This window comes from Helicoverpa armigera, chromosome 16, assembly GCF_030705265.1.
Source record: "Helicoverpa armigera isolate CAAS_96S chromosome 16, ASM3070526v1, whole genome shotgun sequence".
Classification (NCBI taxonomy): Eukaryota; Metazoa; Arthropoda; class Insecta; order Lepidoptera; family Noctuidae; genus Helicoverpa; species Helicoverpa armigera.
Window position 1 is genome coordinate 4,613,934 of NC_087135.1, and position 24,686 is coordinate 4,638,619.

At 35.2% G+C, this 24,686-nt stretch overlaps 1 protein-coding gene across 5 annotated transcripts in view; it reads left to right on the forward strand.

The window, feature by feature from the left end:
* The window catches only part of Rsh (radish), a 201,662-nt gene that overhangs the window by 160,228 nt on the left and 16,748 nt on the right, over positions 1–24,686 (forward strand). For all 5 annotated transcript variants that reach the window (XM_049844570.2, XM_049844573.2, XM_064038527.1 and 2 more), the window contains 2 exons: positions 9,169–9,312; positions 21,229–21,490. In XM_049844570.2, the coding sequence (XP_049700527.1) occupies positions 9,169–9,312; positions 21,229–21,490 (406 nt within the window). The remainder of the gene's footprint in view (positions 1–9,168; positions 9,313–21,228; positions 21,491–24,686) is intronic.

Here is a 24,686-nt window from a genome sequence, read left to right on the forward strand (position 1 = left end):
GCATACTAACAGATATTTAAAGACACACATAAATAAACCACTAACATCCCATCTCACAAATCACTAGTCAGTTCCATTCTCAAGTGAAATATGAAATACCTGTAAGAACATAAACTTGCCAGTATTCGGAAGCCGTCAGGTGCCGGATAACCTCGGCCAGTCAATAACTGTCGGCGCCAATGGAGAATATGTGTTACCTGACAGCATTGACTTACATACATATGATGCATGCCTGTGTGTTAAGTTTAGCTTACAAGATGTTTACGTAAGTAGGAAATAGGTTAGATTGATTTTTGAATATATCGATGGATTGTTTAATATCTGTACATAAAGAGTAGAAAATAAGTAGAGAACGAAAGAAGAAAAAATGCTGCGCTAATCGCAAATAAAATTGTGATGAGGGCAGGAGCATGAACATAATGACTTAAGAAATGGAAAATGGAGAAATATATAAGCTGATTTTATCAGAATGAAAAATGTTATATAATACACAAATAATATTATAATTGCTATAAAGGACTGTAAATAGGACTTTATATATTGTAGCTATATTTTTCCGTTAGATACATATTAATGTTATTTTCTCCGAACAATTACTCTTACTGTATCCATATTAATCAACCGTGTTTATTACTACGTCGAAATACAACATGAATAGAGAAAATATTTGCTATATAAAATGATATTTTGTTCTTATTACGAGTAGATATATGTTTGGGCGGGCTAGTTACGATATACTAATAAAACAGACATTGGATTTATATGAATACAGACATAAAATACTTTTACTTTTTACTAAAAGACTTTTAGACCACACCGCTTTCAAAATGACAAACTTCTAGTAAATAAAAGAATTATTATTAAAAAAACAAAATACCCGACTGCACACTAAAAAAAGAGTAAAACAAGCCCCACAATAATATTGATCAATACAACTTTACTGAATATAATTTATAAATATTGATGGAAAGCATCGCAGGCGGGGACCAACAGAGGCTTATTTATAGTCATTTCGGTTGTGCACCATTTAGCAGAATTTTCGTTGGTGGCGGTCAAGGTGGTCCCCGCCTGCGATGCTTTCCATCAATATTTATAAATTATATTCAGTAAAGTTGTATTGATCAATATTATTGTGGGGCTTGTTTTACTCTTTTTTTAGTGTGCAGTCGGGTATTTTGTTTTTTTAATAATAATTCTTTTATTTATAACTTTTTAGCTGTTTTTATTTAACGAAAATGTTGTAGATGTAGAAGACTATGTATATGTAAGTACCATTTTAAATTATTTCGACGACATTTGGCTTTAGATTACGAGTGATGTTACTCCGCAACATAAATTTACCGCCAATGCGACGTTCAAGACGATCAAGACGACGTTCATGCATTTGATCAAGACGACGTGATTGTATCGCCAAAAGAATCGCTTTTTGCTTGCTAACGCATGAGTTGCTTTGCGTTGACGCAGAATTAACATGTTCCCGTGGGAATTTTGAGAAAAAACGTATCCTATATTAATTACTCCCGTGATTGAAATGAATCTAATGATACCGCATACATATTTTTCTAAAGGGAAATTTAGAAAAAATATCCCGTGGGACTTTTAGGATAAAATGTATCCTATGACACTCCCGTAATCAAGACAAATCTAACGATACCTCATACATCAAAATCCATCAAGCCGTTTAGGCTACAGGAGGTCACAAAGGAACAGACATACATACATACATACATACTTACATACACTCGAAAAACATTACCCTCCTTCTTTGGCAGTCGGGTAAAAATCTGTAAGAAATCCTAAGTTTCTTATAAGCTGAAATCCTTTAATTCGGATTAATTGCTAAGTAGTTAGCACACACCAGTATAACCTCGTATATCAACTGCCAACAAACGTCACCACAGAGGATCCCAATGCACACAAAACTTTTAATACATCAACCAATTCGTGACGTCCGCGTCACTCCAAAGTCCACAATTTGACAGTACCCTCCCAGCGATCACGAAACCAAATGCAAGGAACTTAATTTCCGCCGCATCCTGCCCCGTTTGAGCTGATCAACAAAACCCAGAAACCGCGAAAAGGTAAAAACTTTTCTAATAATAAATCCAGTGGCCAGCCACATGAATAAGAAGGTTTGCGTAAACAAATAGGTAGGTTTATACTACTTGCTCATACAATATTTAGGCGTCGTTATTTTGGCACGCAACCTTTGTTGGCACTGTATGTAGAAGGTAATGCATTGTAAACACTTTTTGGCAAGTGGGACTCGTTGAGGAGTGTTTTGAAGTACGGGATACGGGACATGTGTCTTGCAAAATTTATTTTGTAGGTATTGTGAGTTTATTTTGTAAGTATGTGACTTCGAAGTATATTGAACTTTTTTGTATTTGATTTTTATCTTTGGAGCTACTTTTGGACGGTAGGTGCCTCGTGGTATTGATTTTGTGGAGATATTCAGAGAAAAAGAAACATAGTTATATTTTAATCAGTATAAGTCTGATACTCCCTTCCCCTCATAGCCACCACCGCCCAGAAAGTATTGAATGTTATTAATTCTTTTGCATACATCTTTGGCATCCTCCGCATAACCAAAACCCGAAAGTTTAGCTAATGTACCTTCTTGTATGACGTTTGCTAATGCAACGTTTGTCTGTGCCTGTCCAGCACAATCCGCGCAGACATAATTAGGTCACGCTTAAGCCTAAAATTAGATCCATTTGAGATTATAATGCTCTATTGAAAGATATTTTAGGACTTCAAACAGTCTATGTTGAACGAGAATAAACTTGCGTGGGTAGTGGAAACTTTCATAAAAGGTTATGTTATAGATATTAGAGGTCTATTGTTTTGTTTCATTTTGTTTACGCAAAAGGGTGACCGAAAGTACATATTTTTATCATAATCTGCTCTGATTTGAAGAAAAAGCGCTACGTAAAACAGTCGAAACTGCCGCCCGCTCATCCTTTGGTTAACGAGAGGTCATATCATAACTGTGGCTGTGGCTAGGCTGTGTTGCTGGGAAGTTTGTTCTTCGCCACTTCTTCTTCCCAGCCATAACACTAGGAAGTGGTGAAAGGGGGGCGTTTTGGGGGTGCTGTCCTTATGTATTACTTGACGTGAAAAAGTGCTAGAAACTAGCTTATTTTCAATAAACGTTTTTGACTTTGACTTTGACTTTGACTTCTCGTTAACCAGAACTGAACTATCTAAGGTCCCTTCAATATTTTTGGCACCTACCTCTTGATTACCTAGTTACAGTCGGCCCACTATTCCTTACTCAATAAGATCCGTCTGAAAACTTCTGTTATTAACTTAGTACCCTACCGAAAACCCGAAGAGCTTTTAATCAATAAGCCAACAGTTAGGTACTTAGTTAAAAATTGATTTATCACTCGCCACATCCCCAATCGGACTTTTAGTGGGATTTTTGCAAGGCTTGCATTGGAGGAAAGGGAAAATTAAATACCTACATCTATTAATAAAAAAAATAGCTTCAGTATATAAAAAATGTGTATGTATTGAAAAATATTTTTATTTTTAATTATATTGCTTTTAATACGGATATATAAAAACATAGCTAATTTTCTATCATTCAAATGATTATTTTGCTTACAAATGATTGTTTAAACTTCTCAAATAGTCTCCTTGCTTTATTTTCTTTAATCTCATTTCAATTTGTAGTTAAGGACACGAACGTGCCGATTGCAGCCCTGGACCAAAGGGCCCCGCGGTACCCAACACCAAATTGTGTTTGTGTGGGCCCATTCTGTGGACCTAATATATTTGCAAAGTTTCACCCCTCCGTACCCAAGTTTCCTTGTATCCGAAACGGCTTAACCTGGATTCGGTAATGTGAAAAATAGTGGAAGTGAGTAATTTTTCTTTCGTGTTATACAAGTTATGTTGGGACTGTTTAAGGGATGTAGGTCGGTTAAATAATGGATAAAAAGGTTTTATGTACTTACATGTGTATTTTTAAGATACGGTATGGATAAATATGGGTCGGAAATAGAGATGTTATAAGTCCAGTGTTTTGGGGTATTTGAGCAAATTGTTTTTTTTTCTGGCAATATGCTAAAATTAAAGATATTATGTCAGTAAACGGACTTACTTCATGCCCTATAAAATAACCAACCAATATCGAGCAAGCATCACTCCCGTATAAGTTCCGCGTCCAAAGAGGATCCAATGCAAAGAGGGTAACATAGTTTTATACACCATACATCACCAACTTATTACGCCATATTTTATGACCTCCCTTTCCAACTTTCTTTAAAGGACCGCGCACTCCTACGCATATCTTATGCATAAAGGCTCGAGCAGACCGGATGCGTATGCGTGCGTAGTCACGCGTAGTTCGATGAGTTAACAGGCCACCGCTTGCGTAACGACGCGCGTGTCTACGTTACGCAAGCGGTGTGGCCTGTCTCATACATTTCCATACATTACAACTCATGGTTACGCCGTAACTACGCGCGTGACTACGCGCGTGGTTACGCATACGCATCCGGTCTGCTCGAGCCTTAAACCTTAATATAGGGCAACACATTTTAAGGGTATTTTTCCTGTTCACCTTTCTTTGCCACCTATATTTGCAGCTACTTTGAATAAATAAATAAGCTACATGGGTAAATTTTATACAAGAAAGTCATATTTTTGCAAGATTATAGAGTAAAATTGCTTGCACTTTAAGATGGACTGGAAATCCGAGGAAATGACTTGCCCGAGGTGCCAGAGCTTAGTTTTCTAGAAAATCTGAAAACTAGAGAATACATACGGTCTTGTGAAAATGGAAATATAGCCTCAATTAAAGTCACTCAACTCTCCTATATTTTTGTACCTCTCATCACTGGACAGATTTTCCTGTCGACGTAAATCAATCACAATCGACTAGGTATGCAAACTGACTCCACTTAACCAATGATCGGCTGCCGTTTGCAACTCCAAACTAGCCTTTTCCGATACTAATTGGTGTGACATCGTAACTGTAGCAAAGAGAAACTTTCCTAGCTAATCACTTTCTAACCTCTGGTTTTAAATGGTTCAAAAAGACCAGAATTTATTCTGATGAAGAATAACGAAGAATTAATTTTGTATAGAGGAGTGTGTTCGTTAGTAATTAAATACGCAACGATGCTTATTAATTACAGCTTGACGTAGTAAATAATCATTTTTCGCTTGTTATTTACTTTCTATATCTTTGCATATTTGGCTGTTTGTAAAAATGTGAGACAAGGGTTAAAATGTGTCTGTGGCTAACGTGACCTACAAAATTTTAAAGCGACAATCTAAAATCGTGAAAATTATAATACTAACTTGGTATACTATGAAAACTCTCCTAAAATCCATGTATTAACTACTGAGGTAATAACTACTGTATTACCTGTAGAGGTAATAACAGACATAATCCAATAAGCAATCAATATCATAAGACCACTTCATAAGATCAGGTTCATAACCCAGGTTTAAACAGATTAGTGCCAGCATACTAATCTACCTCTACTACAAGATACATACATTATTATAACAATTAATTGAAACTAGACGTAGGTATTATAATAATAATTTGACACACTTGCTTATTGAGATTCCTCAAATAGTATACATACCTTTGCTCCATTTATCCAATTGAAAATAAATGAAGTACCGTATATACCATGCTGAAAAAAATATTCTAAGCATTTCAAGCCAGCTGCTATGCTAAAAATAAGTATAAGCAACAAATTCCGAAAGTACGCAATAAAATTAAACGCCGAGCGAACTCGGGAGACTCACTAAGTTGCCATGTTTGCCGAAACAAACACCCTTATTATTATAACGCGCCCTTCATAAAGTATGGCTGACATATAGCATTACATAGGAACGAGATTAAAAAATAATGAAGCGCACGAGTAAAATGTGATATTTTGTTTGTTTTATTATGTAGAGGGAAATTCCAACGATTGATACGTCTTCCGAGTATAACGTTACTGAAGTTTTACTGTGAGTTTGTGAGCAAAGTTTTTAATAAGTTTATCTGTTGGTAGCAACCTTCCTCGGTCTTATCAAGGTTTTGTTCAAGAAAACCAATGTCCACCTGTATTACTGAAACCTTGTAACATTTTCAGTTTTATTTTCAGACTCACCGTGAGTCTGAAAGAGTAGAGTAGAGTAGAGTAGAGTAGTCTGAGAGAGTAGTTGTAGGTAGGTACTACACTGTAGTACCTACCTACAACTTTTTTCTTATTTTTTGGAAAATATCTTCTTGTTGTGAAAATACATTGAAGAAAATTTCTTTACTCTTTACCCACCGAAATGTATATCCAAAAAAAATCTTCCAATTCACATTTCTGAACATTTTTTCCTCTTCTGTATTGTATGGAAATAAAAATATGTTCGCCAGCATTGTCGTACAAGCCTAGTCTAGTCCAAAAGGGAACCCTTTACGGAAACGGAAATTAATATTTTCTTTGTGCTTTTGTCAAAGAGATACGAATATGTGGGTCACAGAAATAAAATGAAAACCTTATTGTTCTTGCTAATTCGTGGTTTTCTCAAAATTTTAATATCTGTTCATAAATATTAGGGTTGTTTTAGAACGTGTTTTATTTATAAAAAAAAAATACTCAATGCAATAGTAGCCATGAAAAAAACATAAACAATGCAAAGCGATATTGATTTAGTTTTAATTTGTGTGTTCATTTTAGTCTGCGTTCACGTTAAGAAAAACTATGAGAATATTTTCTAAATGAAGATTGTGCTGGCAACTAACAGTTACCCAATTTTTTTAAACTGTTCATGGTCAATGGATAACCGAACCCGAAAACTTATATTTCATTTAAAGTAGTGATACTCCTTACATATCCAAAGAGGTTTGGGATCAGGAAGTTATTCACTATTCACGGAAGCCATTACATATTTACTTTTAAAATATGTATGTACTCTTAGATGTAAGTAAATGTAAACGTATAATATCAGCTGGTAGCCTTCCCACGTGTGTCGTTAACAGAACGGCCTCCATTTTAATACGCAACTTGTGACGATAAAGCTCGTATTTATTATACATACTTAACTTACAAATAAGAATATGTCATATAGAGATGGGATAGCTACTGATTCGTGTGTTGAGTATATGCGTTTTTAACTGAGATGTTACATATGTATCAAAATATAAAGTAATCTTAAAAAGCTGACGAGTTTGCTTGAACGCGCTAATCTCAGGAACCACTAGTCCGATTTAAAGAATCTTTCAGTGTTAATTAGATCATTTTATCTGAGTGTGAAACTTGTAAGAACTACCTTTCACCTGTGACAAACAATAAATGGATTTGATTTGTGGACTTTCTTTTGGATGCGGGTGAAACCGCTGGCAAAACCTAGTGAAAAATAAACTTGATCAACTTTTTACCGATAGCTCAAGATTTTCTGGTCCGTTGCATCTAAACAAAGGCTCAAAATATCTTATATTTATTTGTAAATAAGCTCCCAGCGGCCACATTGAACAAATCTCAAGATCCTCAAGTTTATTTTACGAGTGCAACGTTACGGTTTGTTGAAGGCTCTTGAATAATAATAAACAGAAATATTCATGAACCCAAAATGTCTGTTAAGGACTAAACTTCGAGCCGTTTAAGAAATATCTTAAATATAAATGAATATAATATTAACACCGGATTATTTTGAAAAAGAGTATGGAAGGAGAAAACATGATGCGCCGACCCTAAATAAAATTCGGATTATCCCAGGAAAACAATGAGGTATTCCGACTAATCTGCTGAAACTAGTAGCTATCCTAACTAATTAATTCCTAGAATTAAGATACTTTTTTATTATAATAGGTAAAGTTCTGACAATTTAAGTGTTACAATTTTTAATAGGTACTTCAGAACTTTCAAGACTGAAGACAGCCTTCTACCGCAGATTTAGAAGAAATTCAGTGTTTCGGTCCACTCTAAGTATGAACGCCAAGCATATTGATTAGAGTTTGGTGTTCTACCTTACAGTGAACTGAGAACTGAATAATCTACCACACTTCAGAAGAAAGAAGACCGAAGATTACAACAAGGAAGAAAAGATACTTAGTCAGTAAGAGAATTTCTTGGTAATTATTTTAAGTGATGCTTAGGACCATTGTAAGTAATATTCCAATTATCTATGTTCATGTAACTTTGTGATATAAAAATACAAGGGCAGAGATTCTTGCAAAACTGAATATGTAAAAGTGTAAAGACGCGACTTATCGGACCGTGGCCCGAGCGGCCGTGACGGGCGCTTCCGCATTCGCTCTTCAGTGTAAATATTTTATTCACATTTCACAACCGGCCCGGTAATGGCATCAGCACCAGATTTCCCTCGCAAGGATAAGTGCAGAAATATTAATAAAAATGTTACGACTCCCATGTTTGTTCAATATTCATATCATATGAATATCTAAGCTTTTCACTTTCACATTTACCAAGCTCCAGTGATTGAAATTTTCATGAAACATTCACTTAATAAAGTGCTCGTTCAGTGTTGGTGAATTCCGCTAAATTTTGACAACTGGCGTGAGTTTCAAAGCGTTTAAAGCGACTGAAAGGATTATATTGCTCCTGAAAATTAGGCACTGAAATGGAGGATCTGTTTGATATTTCATTTCACTTTGCAGCCATAATAACTCGCGCATGAAATACCGAAATTATTTTTTTATTTGGGCTAGAATGATTTTCCTCTCACATTGTATTTTACCTATTTGTAACAGTAAAATCAGTACACAACCAAGTTTTATAATGATCAAAACTCAGAGTTACGCTCAAATGGGCACTTAACGAAGCTAAATAAATTAATAGTCAATAAAGGGAAGCGCCGATCGTGGCCTTCAAACAACGATAACGAAATTAATTTCAAAGAAAAACTCAATGATATCGTTTGGGGTTGTTTTTGTGAGTTTGAAAAATAGACATTTGCTCATGTAAACAATTTATGAGTACATACTTTTTTTGGTGGGAAATCGTTAGATGACCCTTCCTGTTGTTGACAGCGCGAAGGAGTGTCAGACTCTTACTGACTAAAACCCACCATGGTCCTTATTAAGCCCTTTATGTACCAGGGCCACGGTAACACTTTCAAACAATCCCCGCAGCCCTACGAGTACATACTTAGAGCTTGTACCACGGACTATTCTTTGCTAATTTACTTTTTCTTCTCCAGATGAATTCTGCGAGGAGTACCCACATAGCCTGATCCCCACTCCCGGCTACTGGATCGAGTGTTCGCGACAAAAGATAGCCACGGACACCATTTGGGACGAATCTGAATCGGAACACGACAGTGGACCTGACCGGGATGATAATGGTAAGATTTAAATCTTTTATAGGACCCTTTTTTATCAAACTAAGAAAATGCCTATACAAGCCACCAGCGCTTGTGGTAAACAAGGTGGTTTTGTGGTTTTTGTACTCTCTAAAAGCACCACAGTCACGTACAACTTTTATGTCATAAGAGAGAGAACTGCTGTTGCATGACTGTCGCGACCTTTCGAGCGGTGTAAACCTTGTCCAAAAATCAAACCAATAGGGATTAACCATCATCAAGAATCTACCATATCTGTCTTTACATAAAAAGTATCTCATGTAGTAAAAACTTTTAAAAGCTAAAATCATCACTCATTCTCTATGATGAAAACCAGTCCATTTTACATTTTCAGTATTATTAAACTTTCATGCAAAATCTGTAGGAAGTCTTTAAGTACTACTATTTGAGTGGTAAATCATAAAAGAGCCGTGCCATAAATTTTCAGACCGTCCTGTTCTAAAAACCTCAACAAGAACTTTTAGTCAGATTCAGAAAAAAATATATTACACAAAATGTATTTTACCGAAAATCAAAGTGCTCATAATATTTTCAACGAAGTTTCGTCGGTATATTTAATAAGTCTATCAAAAGAGCATTAAAGTACCTACTTTCGAAATAAGGGGACTTTGACGTCCATCGCAAATTGGACCTAGCTTTTACTTTGGAATAGAATATTATATTTATTTCGTTTAATAATTTTGAATTAATATTTTGCGTTTTTAGAGATAGGCTACTAAGCCTTTAGTTCTGGAAGTTTACGAATAATAATTTAAAATAAACTTAATGCCATTTACAAACAAGTGACAAGATGTTAGCAAATCTTTTAACTACATGAGCCAAATCTATACATATTGACATTTTTTTTTTAACGACGTCAAAAATCATCAAATGACCCCTCACGCTGTGGGTTAGCAGCGGTGAGGGAGTGTCAGACTCTTACTGACTAAAAACCGTCGTGTTCCGTCATAGGCCTTTTATCAACCAGGGCCGCGGTATCTCTTTCGATCAACCCGCAGCGACATATTGTCATCAGCTGCATCAGTCCAACTGGACATAATGATTGAAAATAAGCATTATATTACTTAAAATCACTGTTAAATTGTAAGAAAATGTGTTGTGCTTCAAACACGTCTTTCAAATATGAAGGTACCTGTGGAAAGTTTTCACCGTACATTCAATAAGCTGCTAAAGTAACTCCAGCCTTCACAAAGAGGTCTTGCGACCGTCGGCAAAGTGGACCTTGCAATTACTTTGCCTCACTCCGACACTTTCTGAAGCCATATTTTTCTCCAACCCGAGTCGAGTCAGGAAAACTTTCCAAGATATCATTTCTTTGAAGAATAATTAGCTGGTACAAAGCTTACTAAGGACTTATCGCGATGCCTGTTTACTATTTTATAATTTTGCATTTTATCAGCTTAGCTTTAATTGCATCGTTATATGCAATATGCATTTACACCTCAACCCGTCTACCAGATAAAGACTTACATCTTATTCCTAAATATGAATATAGGGTTCAGCGTTTATTAAATAAGGGGTCGCACTAGCGGTGATTCCTCCCCTGTCATATTAGCTGTGAGAACAAAATGAAATTTTATACTTTCCTTAGTACCTCCATTTCGTTACGGCGGTTGAACTCAAATTCAAATGAAATTACTAACATCTGATGGCGAATAAAGGAACGCGTAAAATACCCAAGGCACGAAAAGCTTTGAATAGATTGCTAGGGACACATAGTCAACGCAATGTTGTAGGAATTCATTGAAAGCAAATGTATGTGCGGCCTTTTCATACCAGTCGACGCATGCCGCAACCATAAGCATAATTTTGACGAATAAGTGACTTTTGACTTTCTTTTATTTTCACTGGACCTCTGTCAATTTTCCTTTAGTAGTGTACATTTAATAAAATACCTATTACGTGAGATATAACGTATAGAATACAAAAACTGCAGGTACTGAATATCCAAAAATAGCCGAGATACTTCATATGACTCTAAAACCGTTTACAAAAGCAATACAATTGAAACCTTTATTAAATAATCAAAGGACGAGCAAAAGGCAAAAGGCGCTGCCACGCTGAAACAAAGTTCAATAGAACTAAGCGTAAGAGTTGCGAGATAATTCTTCTGCTGTCACATTAGCGAACAGTCGAGACGAAAATTAAATTTGCCTCCTTTTTCCGGCGCATCGATTCAGTAAAACCTCATACAATATGTAACAACCTTTGCAAACCCCGCCGTGAACATTCACAGTTCAATTTTGAATATAAGCGTGATGTGAAATGTGATTCTGAACTCGGAACGCTTCTTGAAATACTCGTTATGTGACAAAGTTTATTTTGAATTCAGAATTTGCGTTCCTACTTTAAAATTATTTGAATTAATAAACTGGTGCTGGATTTTGATTTGCTAATTCGTTTATAGATCCATTTATGAATTTGAAATAATGTTCCATTATTATTCTTCTTATATGACGTAGCAAAAAATATACCAGTATTTTTTTATTATAAAAATTGTGATAGTGTTTCTATGTAAGCTCGGAGATACATGCTACCTATAATGATATTTGCTCCGTATATCTGAGATGAAACATGGAGAAAATGTACAAACACCTCGAATGAAATAAAAGCATATTTCTGTTGCTGTATCCTTGGATTACTCCTACATATTTTCCTGGTAATACCTATCAGGTTTATTGTACTTCTATATAGGATAGGTATTCTTATACATGATGAGGATGGTTTTGGCTGAATATTGATACTGTCACATGGGATGATGAATTTGTACGCCGAAGCGGCCTTCAGTCAACACGTGCCTGTATAAAAATAAAATCTTAATACTACCTTAGAAGTAGAGTTAGATTAGCTTAACACGCTAATTGGCTGATTCTAATTAGTACCAAAGATTAGTTATTTTTGGTTGCTAATTACGGCAACGAAACAGAAGAAACTGTATAAATCACGATATCCCTGAAAAATAACAATACTTTTACCAATAACCCAATATCAAAGGAAATGCGAAGATATCAAACTAGCTCAATAACATGCCTTCAGGACAAAATAGTTCCTATTATTCCAATAACCAGGACGGAACAGGAGCATCCAATCACGGCGGAACGATTCACAATATAATAAAACTTACTGTCCTGAGTATCGAATATCATAAAATTCCAGCAATTTCGAAACTTTGCCGCTTCTACCTGGAAAATATAATTCATTTTAAGTATACTTTTTGCCTTTGTTGGTATTACAAACTTAATACCACAACGTTCGTAACGAGGCTTCATAAAAATAACTTTAACGGGGAATTTCAATTTATTGACCGCAAATAATGCGAAATGAGTGTACAAAATATCGGTGTTTGAGAGCTAATTAAACTGTGTACTTTGTAAATATGGCAACTATTCGAAACGTTTCATTAATTTGCTATGATGAGCAAAATGCAACACTGATTATAATGCTTATGTTTACATTCTGAACTGTTACTGTTTTTAATAGTTATTTTATTTAATCAACACAGCAAAACATTAATGGGTATTTGGGTAATATTTATTCACATAATTACAACTTATAATGAAAATAAAACCAAAAATATGTACCTAAATAAAAAAGAGAAATCTAATAAACTAACTCTGAACTGTATACGATGTTAAAGATTCAATCTTTCCAGCTCTTATCATGCATTCTATCCATAATGACTGTTAGTTCGAAGGCGAGGGAAAATGGTGTTTCAGTTCGGAACTTGGAAGCGCATTGGTTATGCAAAGCGGATTATTTAGAGTACACGTCTTCGACCAGGGGAGACGGCTGATGTTTTACTGGTTGACTTGTACCTGGGTATCTAGGCAGACTTGAAGCTCAGATACATCATACTTTAACACTGATGTTAGAAGTTTGTGGGTCTATGAATGAAAATTAAGTGTGGTTTTGAAAAGTTTGGGGTAGGTTTTGTAAGGAGACGAGATAGCTGATATTATTATTTTATAACGTGATATCTATGTTTATGTCATCTTCGGACAAAGGGCTTTGATTGATGTTCAAGGGAAAATAATGACTAGGTCGTAAGTACCATTCGCTTTTATGTGGAATGAATTCACAGGAAACTTTCACATTGGTAAAATTGGAGCGTTTCCGCGAATTCCCTTTACAAACATATCAGTCCAACATTCAGATACAGTTGCACACAAGTTGTTTGACTATTTTTCTAGTTAAAATGTTTGCCCGGACACCCGGGCTGTGTAAACGGACGCCCTTGTCCATCGGCGATGTCTCATTCGACACACGTTTTCAATTTATCGTTCCCTTCATTGTCTGGGATGGTGAGAGGATCCGTGGCGCCCGCCGTCGCGTCTCCTCTCTTATCGGTCGCCCTATTCAAAAGTCACGTCATGTGTAAATGTACCGCGATACTGTAATGGCACACTGACCCGGTCATTTTGCTCGCAGTGTAGTCTTCATCACAATCAGTACGTGACTGGGCTCGTTTGTTTATATTTAAGAGTGTTAGTCGGCAATTCTTGCGCTAAAACTATTTATTTGGTCACTATTGCCCAACTGAATTGAATTTTCAATGCTCGTTATATACTTAAATATTCCTACAATAAAATAGTATACAACCATAAAATTCGATAAACACAAACACACGTTCCACTTTATCAAAAGCCATTCATTAAAGAAGACACACACAACTCATAAATATTTCTCGAACCATAAATGTAGAAAATATTTTCCTCGCCACTATTAAGATCGCGTGCGCCCCTCACATTTGACGTATAAATGAAATTGATTATGAAGACATGAAGTTAAGTGGGGCTGAAGCAGTGGATAATGGGACGCATTGACCTAGCCGCGATGTCTTCAATCATGGTTACGGCCTCCCAATAATATCTTGAAGGGCTTTCAAGAGCTTGTGTATGTGAAATTTAATTTAGCTCGTATCGACCCCTTTTAATTTATGGCATCAATTATGGTATCAATTAATTTAAATTGTAGCTGGTGCCCTGTAATTTTCTTGTTATTATTTTGTCTTGCTTGAGAAATGGCTTCGGGAAACACGGAACAAGATACTTGCCTCGTTAGTAAGGCAAAGGAACTGGAACGATTGTTATTTAACCCAGCTGTACAAAACTTGACGGTCAACGTATTAAATTATAGATATAGTGTAGATTTTTATTGAAACCCATATTAAAATTGCACTCTGATTTTCAACCTATCTTATCTGTAAGATTAGAAACCCGAAAATTACCATAAACATAAAACAATGCGTCTACATACGCGAACAGAAATAGATACTTGATGGATGGATGTTGTTGATGGAAAACCATTCGTTTCCATTACAGTTAGATGTATAGGCATTAGGATTGCTGATGGAATCAACAAACCAAATGCCTATTTTTCTTTTAAAAATCTCAAGGATTGAAATAAGGTCAAAGTCAAATGTTTTTATTTCAAATAGGCCTTTGCTTATGAAACTTCACACTAATTCCAAAAAGTTGGTCTCATGGAGAAGAGCCGGCACGAAACTCCATAGATACTCTTTAAACAAAAGAACCTTCTTTCTTTTGTTTTTGACTATATTTTAGAGCTGATAAACCTGTGAGAGACATATTGTATTATTTGTGTTCTTAACTATTTATAAATAGGTACACGTCGTTTCACAAAAATATACGCGAATGTTTCTAACCCAATTCCATGTTTATTATTAAAATTCTATTTTCATTAAATATTTACCTTCATAGTAGCGGTCACGGAATCTATATTTAGAACGGAGAGATTAAATATACACACTTCATTATAAATTCTACTTTACTGTAGTGTTTTCTTTATACCTAAGTAGACACAGTTTTAACGACCGGTTTTCAAAGAACGTATTGAAAAAAGATATAAGAACCTAACAGTTAAATATTTTTAACATCTACTTACTAAGAGACATACCTAGTGAAACTGTTTTATATAATGGCATTTATTTAAGTTATGAATATATATTTTTATCAGATTACAAGAAAAAATTGGAATCAATCCGTCTTCATGATAAGTAACAAGATCAAAGTATCAATGTGCGTATTTGATAGCCATAATATTATATACCTACGTTCTCCTAACACATAGGCCAAATAGGATTTGCAGATCCAATCAGTCTGTAGGTCTGCCTATCAAGATATCATGTTATGTATATAACCTAAAACATGTTACACTGATGTAATACATAATATCAAAGAACTTAGTACAAAAAAACAACAATGAATACAACAAAAAACCTCAGAATACAACAATGAATTGATGACTTTAATTGTACAAAGTTCTCCGTGTTATCTCATTGTATTAGCTAAAATCTGAACTGGTACAAAAAACAAAACCTTATTCTCTGGCTAGGAGGTTTTATTTATTCACATGTAGATTGGACCAAACAAACGTAACCCAAACTGGAAGTTAAAATCAATACGGGCTACAAAGCTCACTACCTTTCAATGGCGAATCCATTTCCAAATTAGATAGGTATCGAATACACTAGCATTCGCTGTTTGTTTTAGTTTCCTACCCTCGAGAGATCATCAATCACTGCATAGTTATTTGTTACATACTTTTCTTGGAGTTTAATTAGTTATATTTGGAAGTAGAAAGACTCTACTCACTGAAATACTCGTATCCTTTTTTTATATGAGGCTTGTACCTAACAGCATACCTATAAGCTTATAGGTAAGTAAACGCAAACGAAATAAATATGTATTCCAAGATAAGGATATTATTATCGCCATAATTTCAGATACATTCATTTATAGCAACATCTCTCCTTACACAGTAATAAAATTTGTACAAATATAATTTATCATTCGAAGAATTGAATGAAACGTGATCTGATCTTCGCCAATGATATTCTTATAAAATTGTCACATCATCTTCGGAAACGGATCAGCGTGAGGACGAATAACAAGCATGATATGGCGAAAATATATCGCCTATAAAATTGTATGGCGCTCCTGGAAGCTACGTTTATAGATCCTATGTAGTAAGTGACGTATGTATTGGTATTTCAGATGTTTCTCTATTTGATGCTATGTTTTTTTTATAATTTTATGACTCCAATCATAACTTGATAGAAACTATAGATCAACTTAAAACCGAACTCTGATGTGTCAATTTTGCATTTGGAACAAAATGAGTATAATATTTCTATGTTTATTGCGAACAAACAAGTCATATTCATGCAATTGCGATACGACAGTAAAATATCTAGTTCAAAGATTAATGCTGAACAAAAATATGATTCCTCATAATTTATTCTGACGCTCTGTCATTCCACAGTGACTTCAAAAACGTTGGCGACAAAATTTATTTTGGTAACGCTGAATTCCAGCCCAAATGGACAAAAAAGTACTTCGAAGTTTATATTTTTTCATCAATCTTTGGAGAGTATTAAATCTTTTGTTCTTTTCTATTTCGTTTGAACCCTTCAGTCCGTTGGAGATTTTTCCAATAATTTCTGTATTGTATTGATAACGATATTTTTAATTAGTTTCTCGATTCTCTTTTCAGCGTTATCGAATAGTATTCGATGATGGGTTGGTTAGAAAAGTATCCCGACTAAAATCTAAGTAGGTGATGGGAGCTAGTTAATGATTTAAACATTTACTTACAATTTGCTATTGTTGCAATATAAATAGAAACTAAACTAAGTGCAACGCTGCATAAGAACGAATATATTTCCAGTTAAGTCAAGTGCAGATAGCAGCGTAAAAGAGATAATTTTCGTGTATGTTTTCAAAGCTACGAATACAGAGGCTTATGCTGAGGATTAGCGTAAGAGCGTGCGCCTTACTGATTGTGAACTGAAAACTGTTATAGAAATGAAGACAACGTTTCTGTTAATTTGTTACCTTCTGGTGTTACCATATTTTACCTTTGTTAAAAAATATGAGAATAAATAATAGCTGATCATAAAGTCAGCATGCGATAGGTGTCTGGATCAATCAGTGGATCATGTAGTCTTTATTAATATCACCTTAGGGTCTGAGATGGTGCCCTGTTGAAACGATACACAAAGAAAATAGACAGCGTGATCATAGTAAACTTGGCATAAAGTTATATTACTAAGACCCAAAGAACTTCAAAGTCTGTAATCATATTCTTAAAACTCACGTATCAAACTGCAGCATTTTCCTTACAATACAGTCATCAGAATACAATATCCAACGTTCCACATAACATATAGAAACAATAGCATCATCTTCCTATACAAGATAACACAAGGAATTGAAACCTATATTCCTATATCAAATCGACAAACCCACAAAATATTGATATAGTACCGATGATAGACGTTCCCGATAGAGGTGAGGTATGTATGTTCTACTCAGTAGTACAATGTTTGCTATGGATCGGGTTTCATAGCAATTTGTCGGCTGGCGACGCTATACATATGCCTGGACAAACAAACGGTATTTTCATATAGGTAGTCGGTAAAAAATGGGTCACTGAAAGGGCTGGTCGTGGGTCGTACTGGGAAAAGCTTACACCTGTATTGGTTTGGATTTGCTTAAATAAATTAAGAGGAAAGGTTTTCGTTTGTTACAAGCATCCGTAGACAGCACACTGCAAACTTTTAGTCTACTGATAAGTCAACCGGGCTCGTAAATCCGTATGGAGATTAATGGTAGTGCGATCATTACAACGATCAGGTATAAGACCGAATATTGCATTCGCAACTTGAAAATAAACTGTCAAGCTACTATTAGCCAACTATCGACGGTTTTTTCGTCTGCAGTTTACGGAGGCTCTTATGGTACCAAAACAATCCATTGATAGACAGAAAAGCACCATGTCAAAATCATACATCTTATAGGTACAGATATACATCACAGGAATAATCCAAAACCCACTAACAAGAAGGCAAGCTCGTTACAGCCACACAATATGAAATAATACATTAATTACAAACAAGAGCCGTCTATTATAAATCCTGACCCAATTAGAGCGACTTGTAAATGATACGTCATCAGCCGCAATCAACTCCCATTGAATACTGAGGAGCTAACAAAATATATGCTCCTATTAACATAGTGGAACGGATTTTAACACAGAGTTTATAAAGTGTAACCAAAGATATCCAAGCTTTACTACCTAAAAATATATACAAACTACAATAAATGAAGTAAATATTTAAAACTAATATTTAAATATTTAATACTTACATGCTAGTCTAAGCAGTTTACTCCTTTAGGCCGAAACAAAATCAGCTCCATCTCTCTGTTCTATTATTAACTGACTTTCCAAAAAAAGGAGGCTTTAATTTTCTTGGATACCTTTGGTTTAACACCCACGAAATACCATTGGCATTATTACAAATAAAAAGGTAAACAGAGATTTCACACGTGTTTAAAATCATTTTCGTAACACTTCTCGAGCATCTCTTTAACTTTTCAACAACACTATATGAATTAGTTCCTCTATTTTAACAGACCCCTATATGCTCTGATATTGAATTCAAACTGTTCGAATATGTGAACTGAGGCAGTTCTGACATGGTAAGCTTGGGCTTTGCGACGGCCGACATGCGAGCCGTGCCGATAACAGTGGTGACACGTGCCTTCCAAACGTAGTCCTCCGGTGAGAATACTAAGCCGTGTATTAAGTGATTATTTGAATAAGATACTGTTTATAACTAAATAGTGTTTGGTCGTATATGATTTGGACATTTATTGTTGCTGCTTTATAATTGAACTAGGTTCTGCCATCATTTTCTTTCTGCATCTTGTGGAAACTACTTCTTAAAAGTAGAATAGGGTTTTTCTCAATACATTAGCTATCTTAAACTGAAAAATTTGATTCAAAGCGGTCTAATGGTTCCTTAGATTAGCGAGTTCAAACATTGTCTAATAGGTGTTCTGCGATCTGCAAAATGTCGTTTTCTAGCAAAAGCTTTGGAGCTCGACAGTCGACAACTTATCGAAAGGAAAATCAGAACTGCGTATCCATATTACAGCCATCCTCCTTTAAAAGCGCTACCGAAGCTTTATTATGGAAATATTAAATTTAAATGATCTCACTTCATGGATGCAATAACTTCTGAGGCAATATAACCGCAGGACATCTGCCGTTCATTGCTTTATGTGGGCGTCACGTGTCTCTCTTAGTTAATAACCTGATTAACATCATCTATATTAAGCCTGACAAAATTAAGCAATGAAATTAGTTCAGTTTTGGAAAGTATAGTAATTTATGTAATGGTACCTATCTCTATTTTTTTGTCGTTCGAAAAGTGCTATTTTGCAGAAAAGTTTGAATAAATGATTTTTGATTTTGATACATGTATTTTACCATCATTTTTTTTACCTAGTTATATTCTTTTTGTGAATAATTTCCTCATTTTCAAAAGCTCTCTAAATATCCCACTATATGGGCCATCAAAGTCACTTTCAAAACTTACCACCCATATTGAAAGTTACTGTAAAATCTTAAATATATTTTATATACCTAATAAGCTAAGACATCTTATTTTCTTTGAGCTCGTACACGCCTCATTTCTTTGTCTTATTAATAAAAGGCTAATGGACAAATCGTGTTATCATTGCCTTCGTAAAATAAGACTGTTTGAAACAACGAGTGAGCATACTTAACTTTGTTATGACTTCTATATGTTTATTAATAAACTTGAACCATTTCATTTTTCACACCCATACTTGTATATTTTATTGGAAAAGTACTTTTTTTATGGGATATCATCAAATAACCTCTCCCGCTGTGGGTTAGCAGCGTGAGGGAGTGTCAGACTCCTACTGACTAAAACCCATCATGTTTCTTCTGATGCCTTTGATGTACCAGGGCCGCGATAACTCTTCCGCAAAATCCCGCAGCCCCGATTGGAAAAGAACTTTTTTTTTTCATTATACTTACTTAGTTTTACTTAAAGCCATAATTTCAAAATATAAAATCTGCTCTCTCTTCTTACCGCATATCTCTTCAAGTCTACTTAGGAAGTATCCCATTTTAAAGGCAAAGTTAAGGGTGAGTCACACCATATCCGAGTTGCGTGACCAAAATGCTTGGAAAGAAATCGCTCGTGACATATCGAAGCGTGACAACAGAACTTTATCGTCATCATTTATCTGTGACAAGCTGGGGTCGGGTACGTCATCGGCCTATATCTGTGGATTTCTATATACGTTATGTATGTACGTACTCCGTATTAGTCATTCAGTCTTAGAGCTGCAAATTTTTAGGTATCAGACTGACTGGAATTTTTGATTGGATTCAAGATTTTCTAAAAATAAAATGCCAACCCGTCGCATGTCGGCCAACTGTTTAGTCTGCAGAGCGCGGATACTGTGTGTACAATGTACTATGTGTACAATCTGAAAAGGCTAAAAGGATCTCTGTCTAAGACTTACTTTTTTGGCCTAGATAACGTGGGTCTCAGAATGATATTTCTTATCTTAAACTGTGTATCGTCTAACCAGTAATCCCACATATTTATTGGATACATTCGGGTGGATGCTCAATGACGATTTGTACGGGATAATTTATTTGTTCCAAGATATTGCAATTTTTATACCTGGATTTATCTATTAGGTATAGATAAACCCAGCATTACGCTTAGCAAGAAACCAGTTAATAATCTCTGTATCTCTAGTTAAAACCAATGTCCAAGTAAATGCATTAACGTCCTATAGAATATGGCAGTCATGTATATACATCCACTCACATTCTAATCGCTATAATAATGGCTTGTATTTAATCCTAGATGACAGCCCATCAACTAAGATCACCATTCCAGAAATCACGAACTTCTACGAAGACATACAAAATCCGATAGCATTTATCACAACCTGGTAACCAAAACACACCACTTTCCCCAGAACCCCACTTCTAACCAATGAGCCAACACTTAGTAATAAAGTTCCAATTTTTCTTCCCCATCAGATCGCCACAGAAGATCAGGGTCTCTCGACGAGGCAGCAGAAGACAGCAGTGACAATGGAGGCAGCACACCAAAGAAGAAAACAGCCATCGAGGAACAATGGGAGAGGTCAGGAGGCTTCGAGCTCACCTCGGTGGAACAAGAAACATATGAGAAGTACTTCTATGGAACTGAGCATTGGAACTACTTCACGAATGATGAAGACTTGGGGCCTGTTATACTGTCTATTAAGCAGGAGACGCTTAATGGCAGGGATCAGTTCAGGTATGTTTCAAAGAGGAATCTTTATAACAATTTTTTATTCAACTAGCTTCTGCCACGGTTGAAAATGCGGTTCCAGCCATGTCCTGCCGTTACTACTTATCCATCCCGACAAAAGTAGCCTATAGATAAACCTCCATAGATAGACATGGGTTGTCAAACACTGAAAAACGATCAAATCGGTCTTCCTGACTTTAAAACTTTAAATAAGCAAAATCTTCAGCTTTATAATATTAAGTTTAGTACAAATGTAACTATCTAAACATGATTTCTATGTGCACTGCAAACTTAAATCAAATATCCGCTGATCGAACATACAGTACACAATATACACTCGGCATAAGCAATGAATATCCGAGCGATGTCGACAAAGATCTAATATTATAAGTTAACAGCGAATCGATAAACTCCAGCATATTTGTAACTATTGAAACTCTCGGAATGTACTGAATCCTATCATATCGCACAGATAATGGAATTTAATTAAATATCATTATATTAAACCAATATTCCTCGGGGTAAGCCGACAAGTGATTAGCAAAATATGAAATTCCTAATGAGGCATCCACGGCCATCTTTGAGTCTCGGCTCTATAATGGAGTTTATTACTGATTTATTAGTGTTATGACTGACTAATATAATTTATTATTTCCTCTATTATTTTTAAATATGTAGATTTAATTTCTAATTTATTGTCTTATGTAAATATATGTGTAAATAAAGCATCCTAAACATATTTACTAACTGAATTGACTCTATTTGAGGATAAACGTTGTTATCACCACTATAAAAGGAATTGTCTTTTACATTCAACTTCTTTAATGAACAACAATACATCTTTCCTTATCTCAATTAAATCTTTCTGATGCACAAGGAGTACTTTTAAGGATGTTTTTATCTATAACGCAAAGCAAGTAAACTTTTGCGTATTTTATTCTCAATATAAATGGGAGTGCTATCTGCCTCCGTGGGGTGCATTTTAATTAAAAATGGCAAGGTATTGTAAACGGAATGGGCTTTGTATAGTGTTTGTAGGAGCTATAATTAACTAGCCCGTAACGACGATGACCTCACTTGGGTTTACCTCCACGACCCTCTCGTAAACCAAGAATTCAATTAGCATAATGTAGAAGCAAAGTGTTAAACTCCCCAAAAGCTACTCAATAATGACGGTGTGAATACACAACACATCAACGAAAATGTTTAAAGTTAGCCGTGTCAGTTGTTCGTGCCACCCTTCCATTTCCTTAATTAAGGTAAAATTCATTAGGCTTTTATTTCTCGTACACTAAAGACAATCCGACCTACAGCCAAGTCGTTCGTACGTCTTAAAAAGCAATAAATGTCACAAACGGCCTTTAATGGCAGCGAGCGCAGTTGCGAAGGTGACTAGGCGATTCAAATGTGGCCTCACCCTTACACACGGAAAACGTGTTATTACAATTCTACCGAATTTTAATTATACCTTTAGGTATTTCATTAAAACGAAATTCGTATCACAAAGTTCGTTACATTGGCAGCACTTAGAAAATTTTCATAACCAAGCAGATATTTCTGGTACGATGTTTTAAACAAGGTATCTCCGTGTAATCACATTCCTGTCTTCGAAATATGAGAGAGCAGTGCCATCATTTTTAGTAATAAAATAACTCTGGAATTTCAGGCGGTCGTTCTATGATGGTTTTATTAAACCTTAATGATTAAATACTTTCGTTTTAATTAGGTCCTTCTGTTACACTTATATAGCCTGGATGGAAACTGAGAGTAGGACCAGTATAAAATTGCCTTATGTGCCTTTTAAAATTATGGGGGTATTTTTTAAGACTATAAAAAAACATGTATAGAGTTCTATCTCTCTCTTTGAAGTAAAATTCCGCGATATGGAATTCATTTTGATCGCGAATACCATGATACATCGCCCTCCTGTAGGCCTGCGTAAACATTGGCATTTTTATTACCGGTCTCCGCAAATCATTACTCCCATCAACTTTGTATAAAACTGTAAGTAGGACGCAATATTCCTGGGTACAAGGAATTTGATATTTCGCCATCTGGCTTACTAAAAAAATCGGTCTGAAAGGTCCTACTAAAACATTAAGGTCTGCAATTGTAATCTGACGAAATTATTTTGGGAAAAGTAGTCCTGTAAGAGTCCTATCTAGACAACGTGTAATTTGCTTTAGCGAATATACAGGCTAAAAAAATCGTAACAATATACTAAATTGTCCTACAGCCTGTAAAAAAAATCCTCTGGTTATTCTATAAGCAAACTAACGTAACCTTAAATTTCTAAATATAGACATACCCTTCAAGAAACAACATCCAGATTGGCAATATTCTTCAACGAGACTATAGCGTGCCGAAGCATAGTTAACCCCCGCGTGGTCACTGCTTTGAAAGGGCAAATTCTCTACAAGATCATACAACCAACTTTCATGTTTACTGTAAGCCTATATAATTTAACATAGGATTGACCCTGATGCCTGATTTACATGCAATTGGATAGCAAAGGGTTTGTTCAAAGGGTAGGCGTATTTAGACTATTCAAATTGACTACCAGCGAATTTCACACACTCGTGTTTAAATCTACTCTGAACTGTTTTAATTCACTCCATTATAGTACGTACTAAAGTATTTATTTACTGTATAAATAGACCCGTCAATTACGCAGCCTTCGTAGGCCAAAAATCAGACCGATGTCTATGAAAGTTTATACAATGGAATTCCACGAAATGTAAACTTGTAGACTTTGCAAAAAACTTCGAACATCGAAAATTGTTAAATTAATTTTAGTTCACAGACGGAGAAGACCTCCGTAAATAAAGTAAGAGTATATTATTACTATTTTCACAAGTTTTAACTTTACTTAGTATGATAGTACCTAAAACATTTTATAAAAATCTTTTTTCAATATTATAGGTATAAAAAAACGAATACCAGAAAACGATATTTTGGTAAGAGCTATAAATCCAGAAATTCGATTGATAAAAGGCTTTCATGCTCATTAATATTTCACGATTCAATCTAGCAACATTTTCGGAATCCACTTTCAACTACACAGGACAGTCTTCACAACACACAAAAAATTCAATAATTATTTTGGCATTACAAAAGTCAGTTGTTGACATGACAGGCGCGACTTCACGAGAGATACAAATTACATTAAAAACATTCAGAAATTGTTCCGTCTCAACAATAT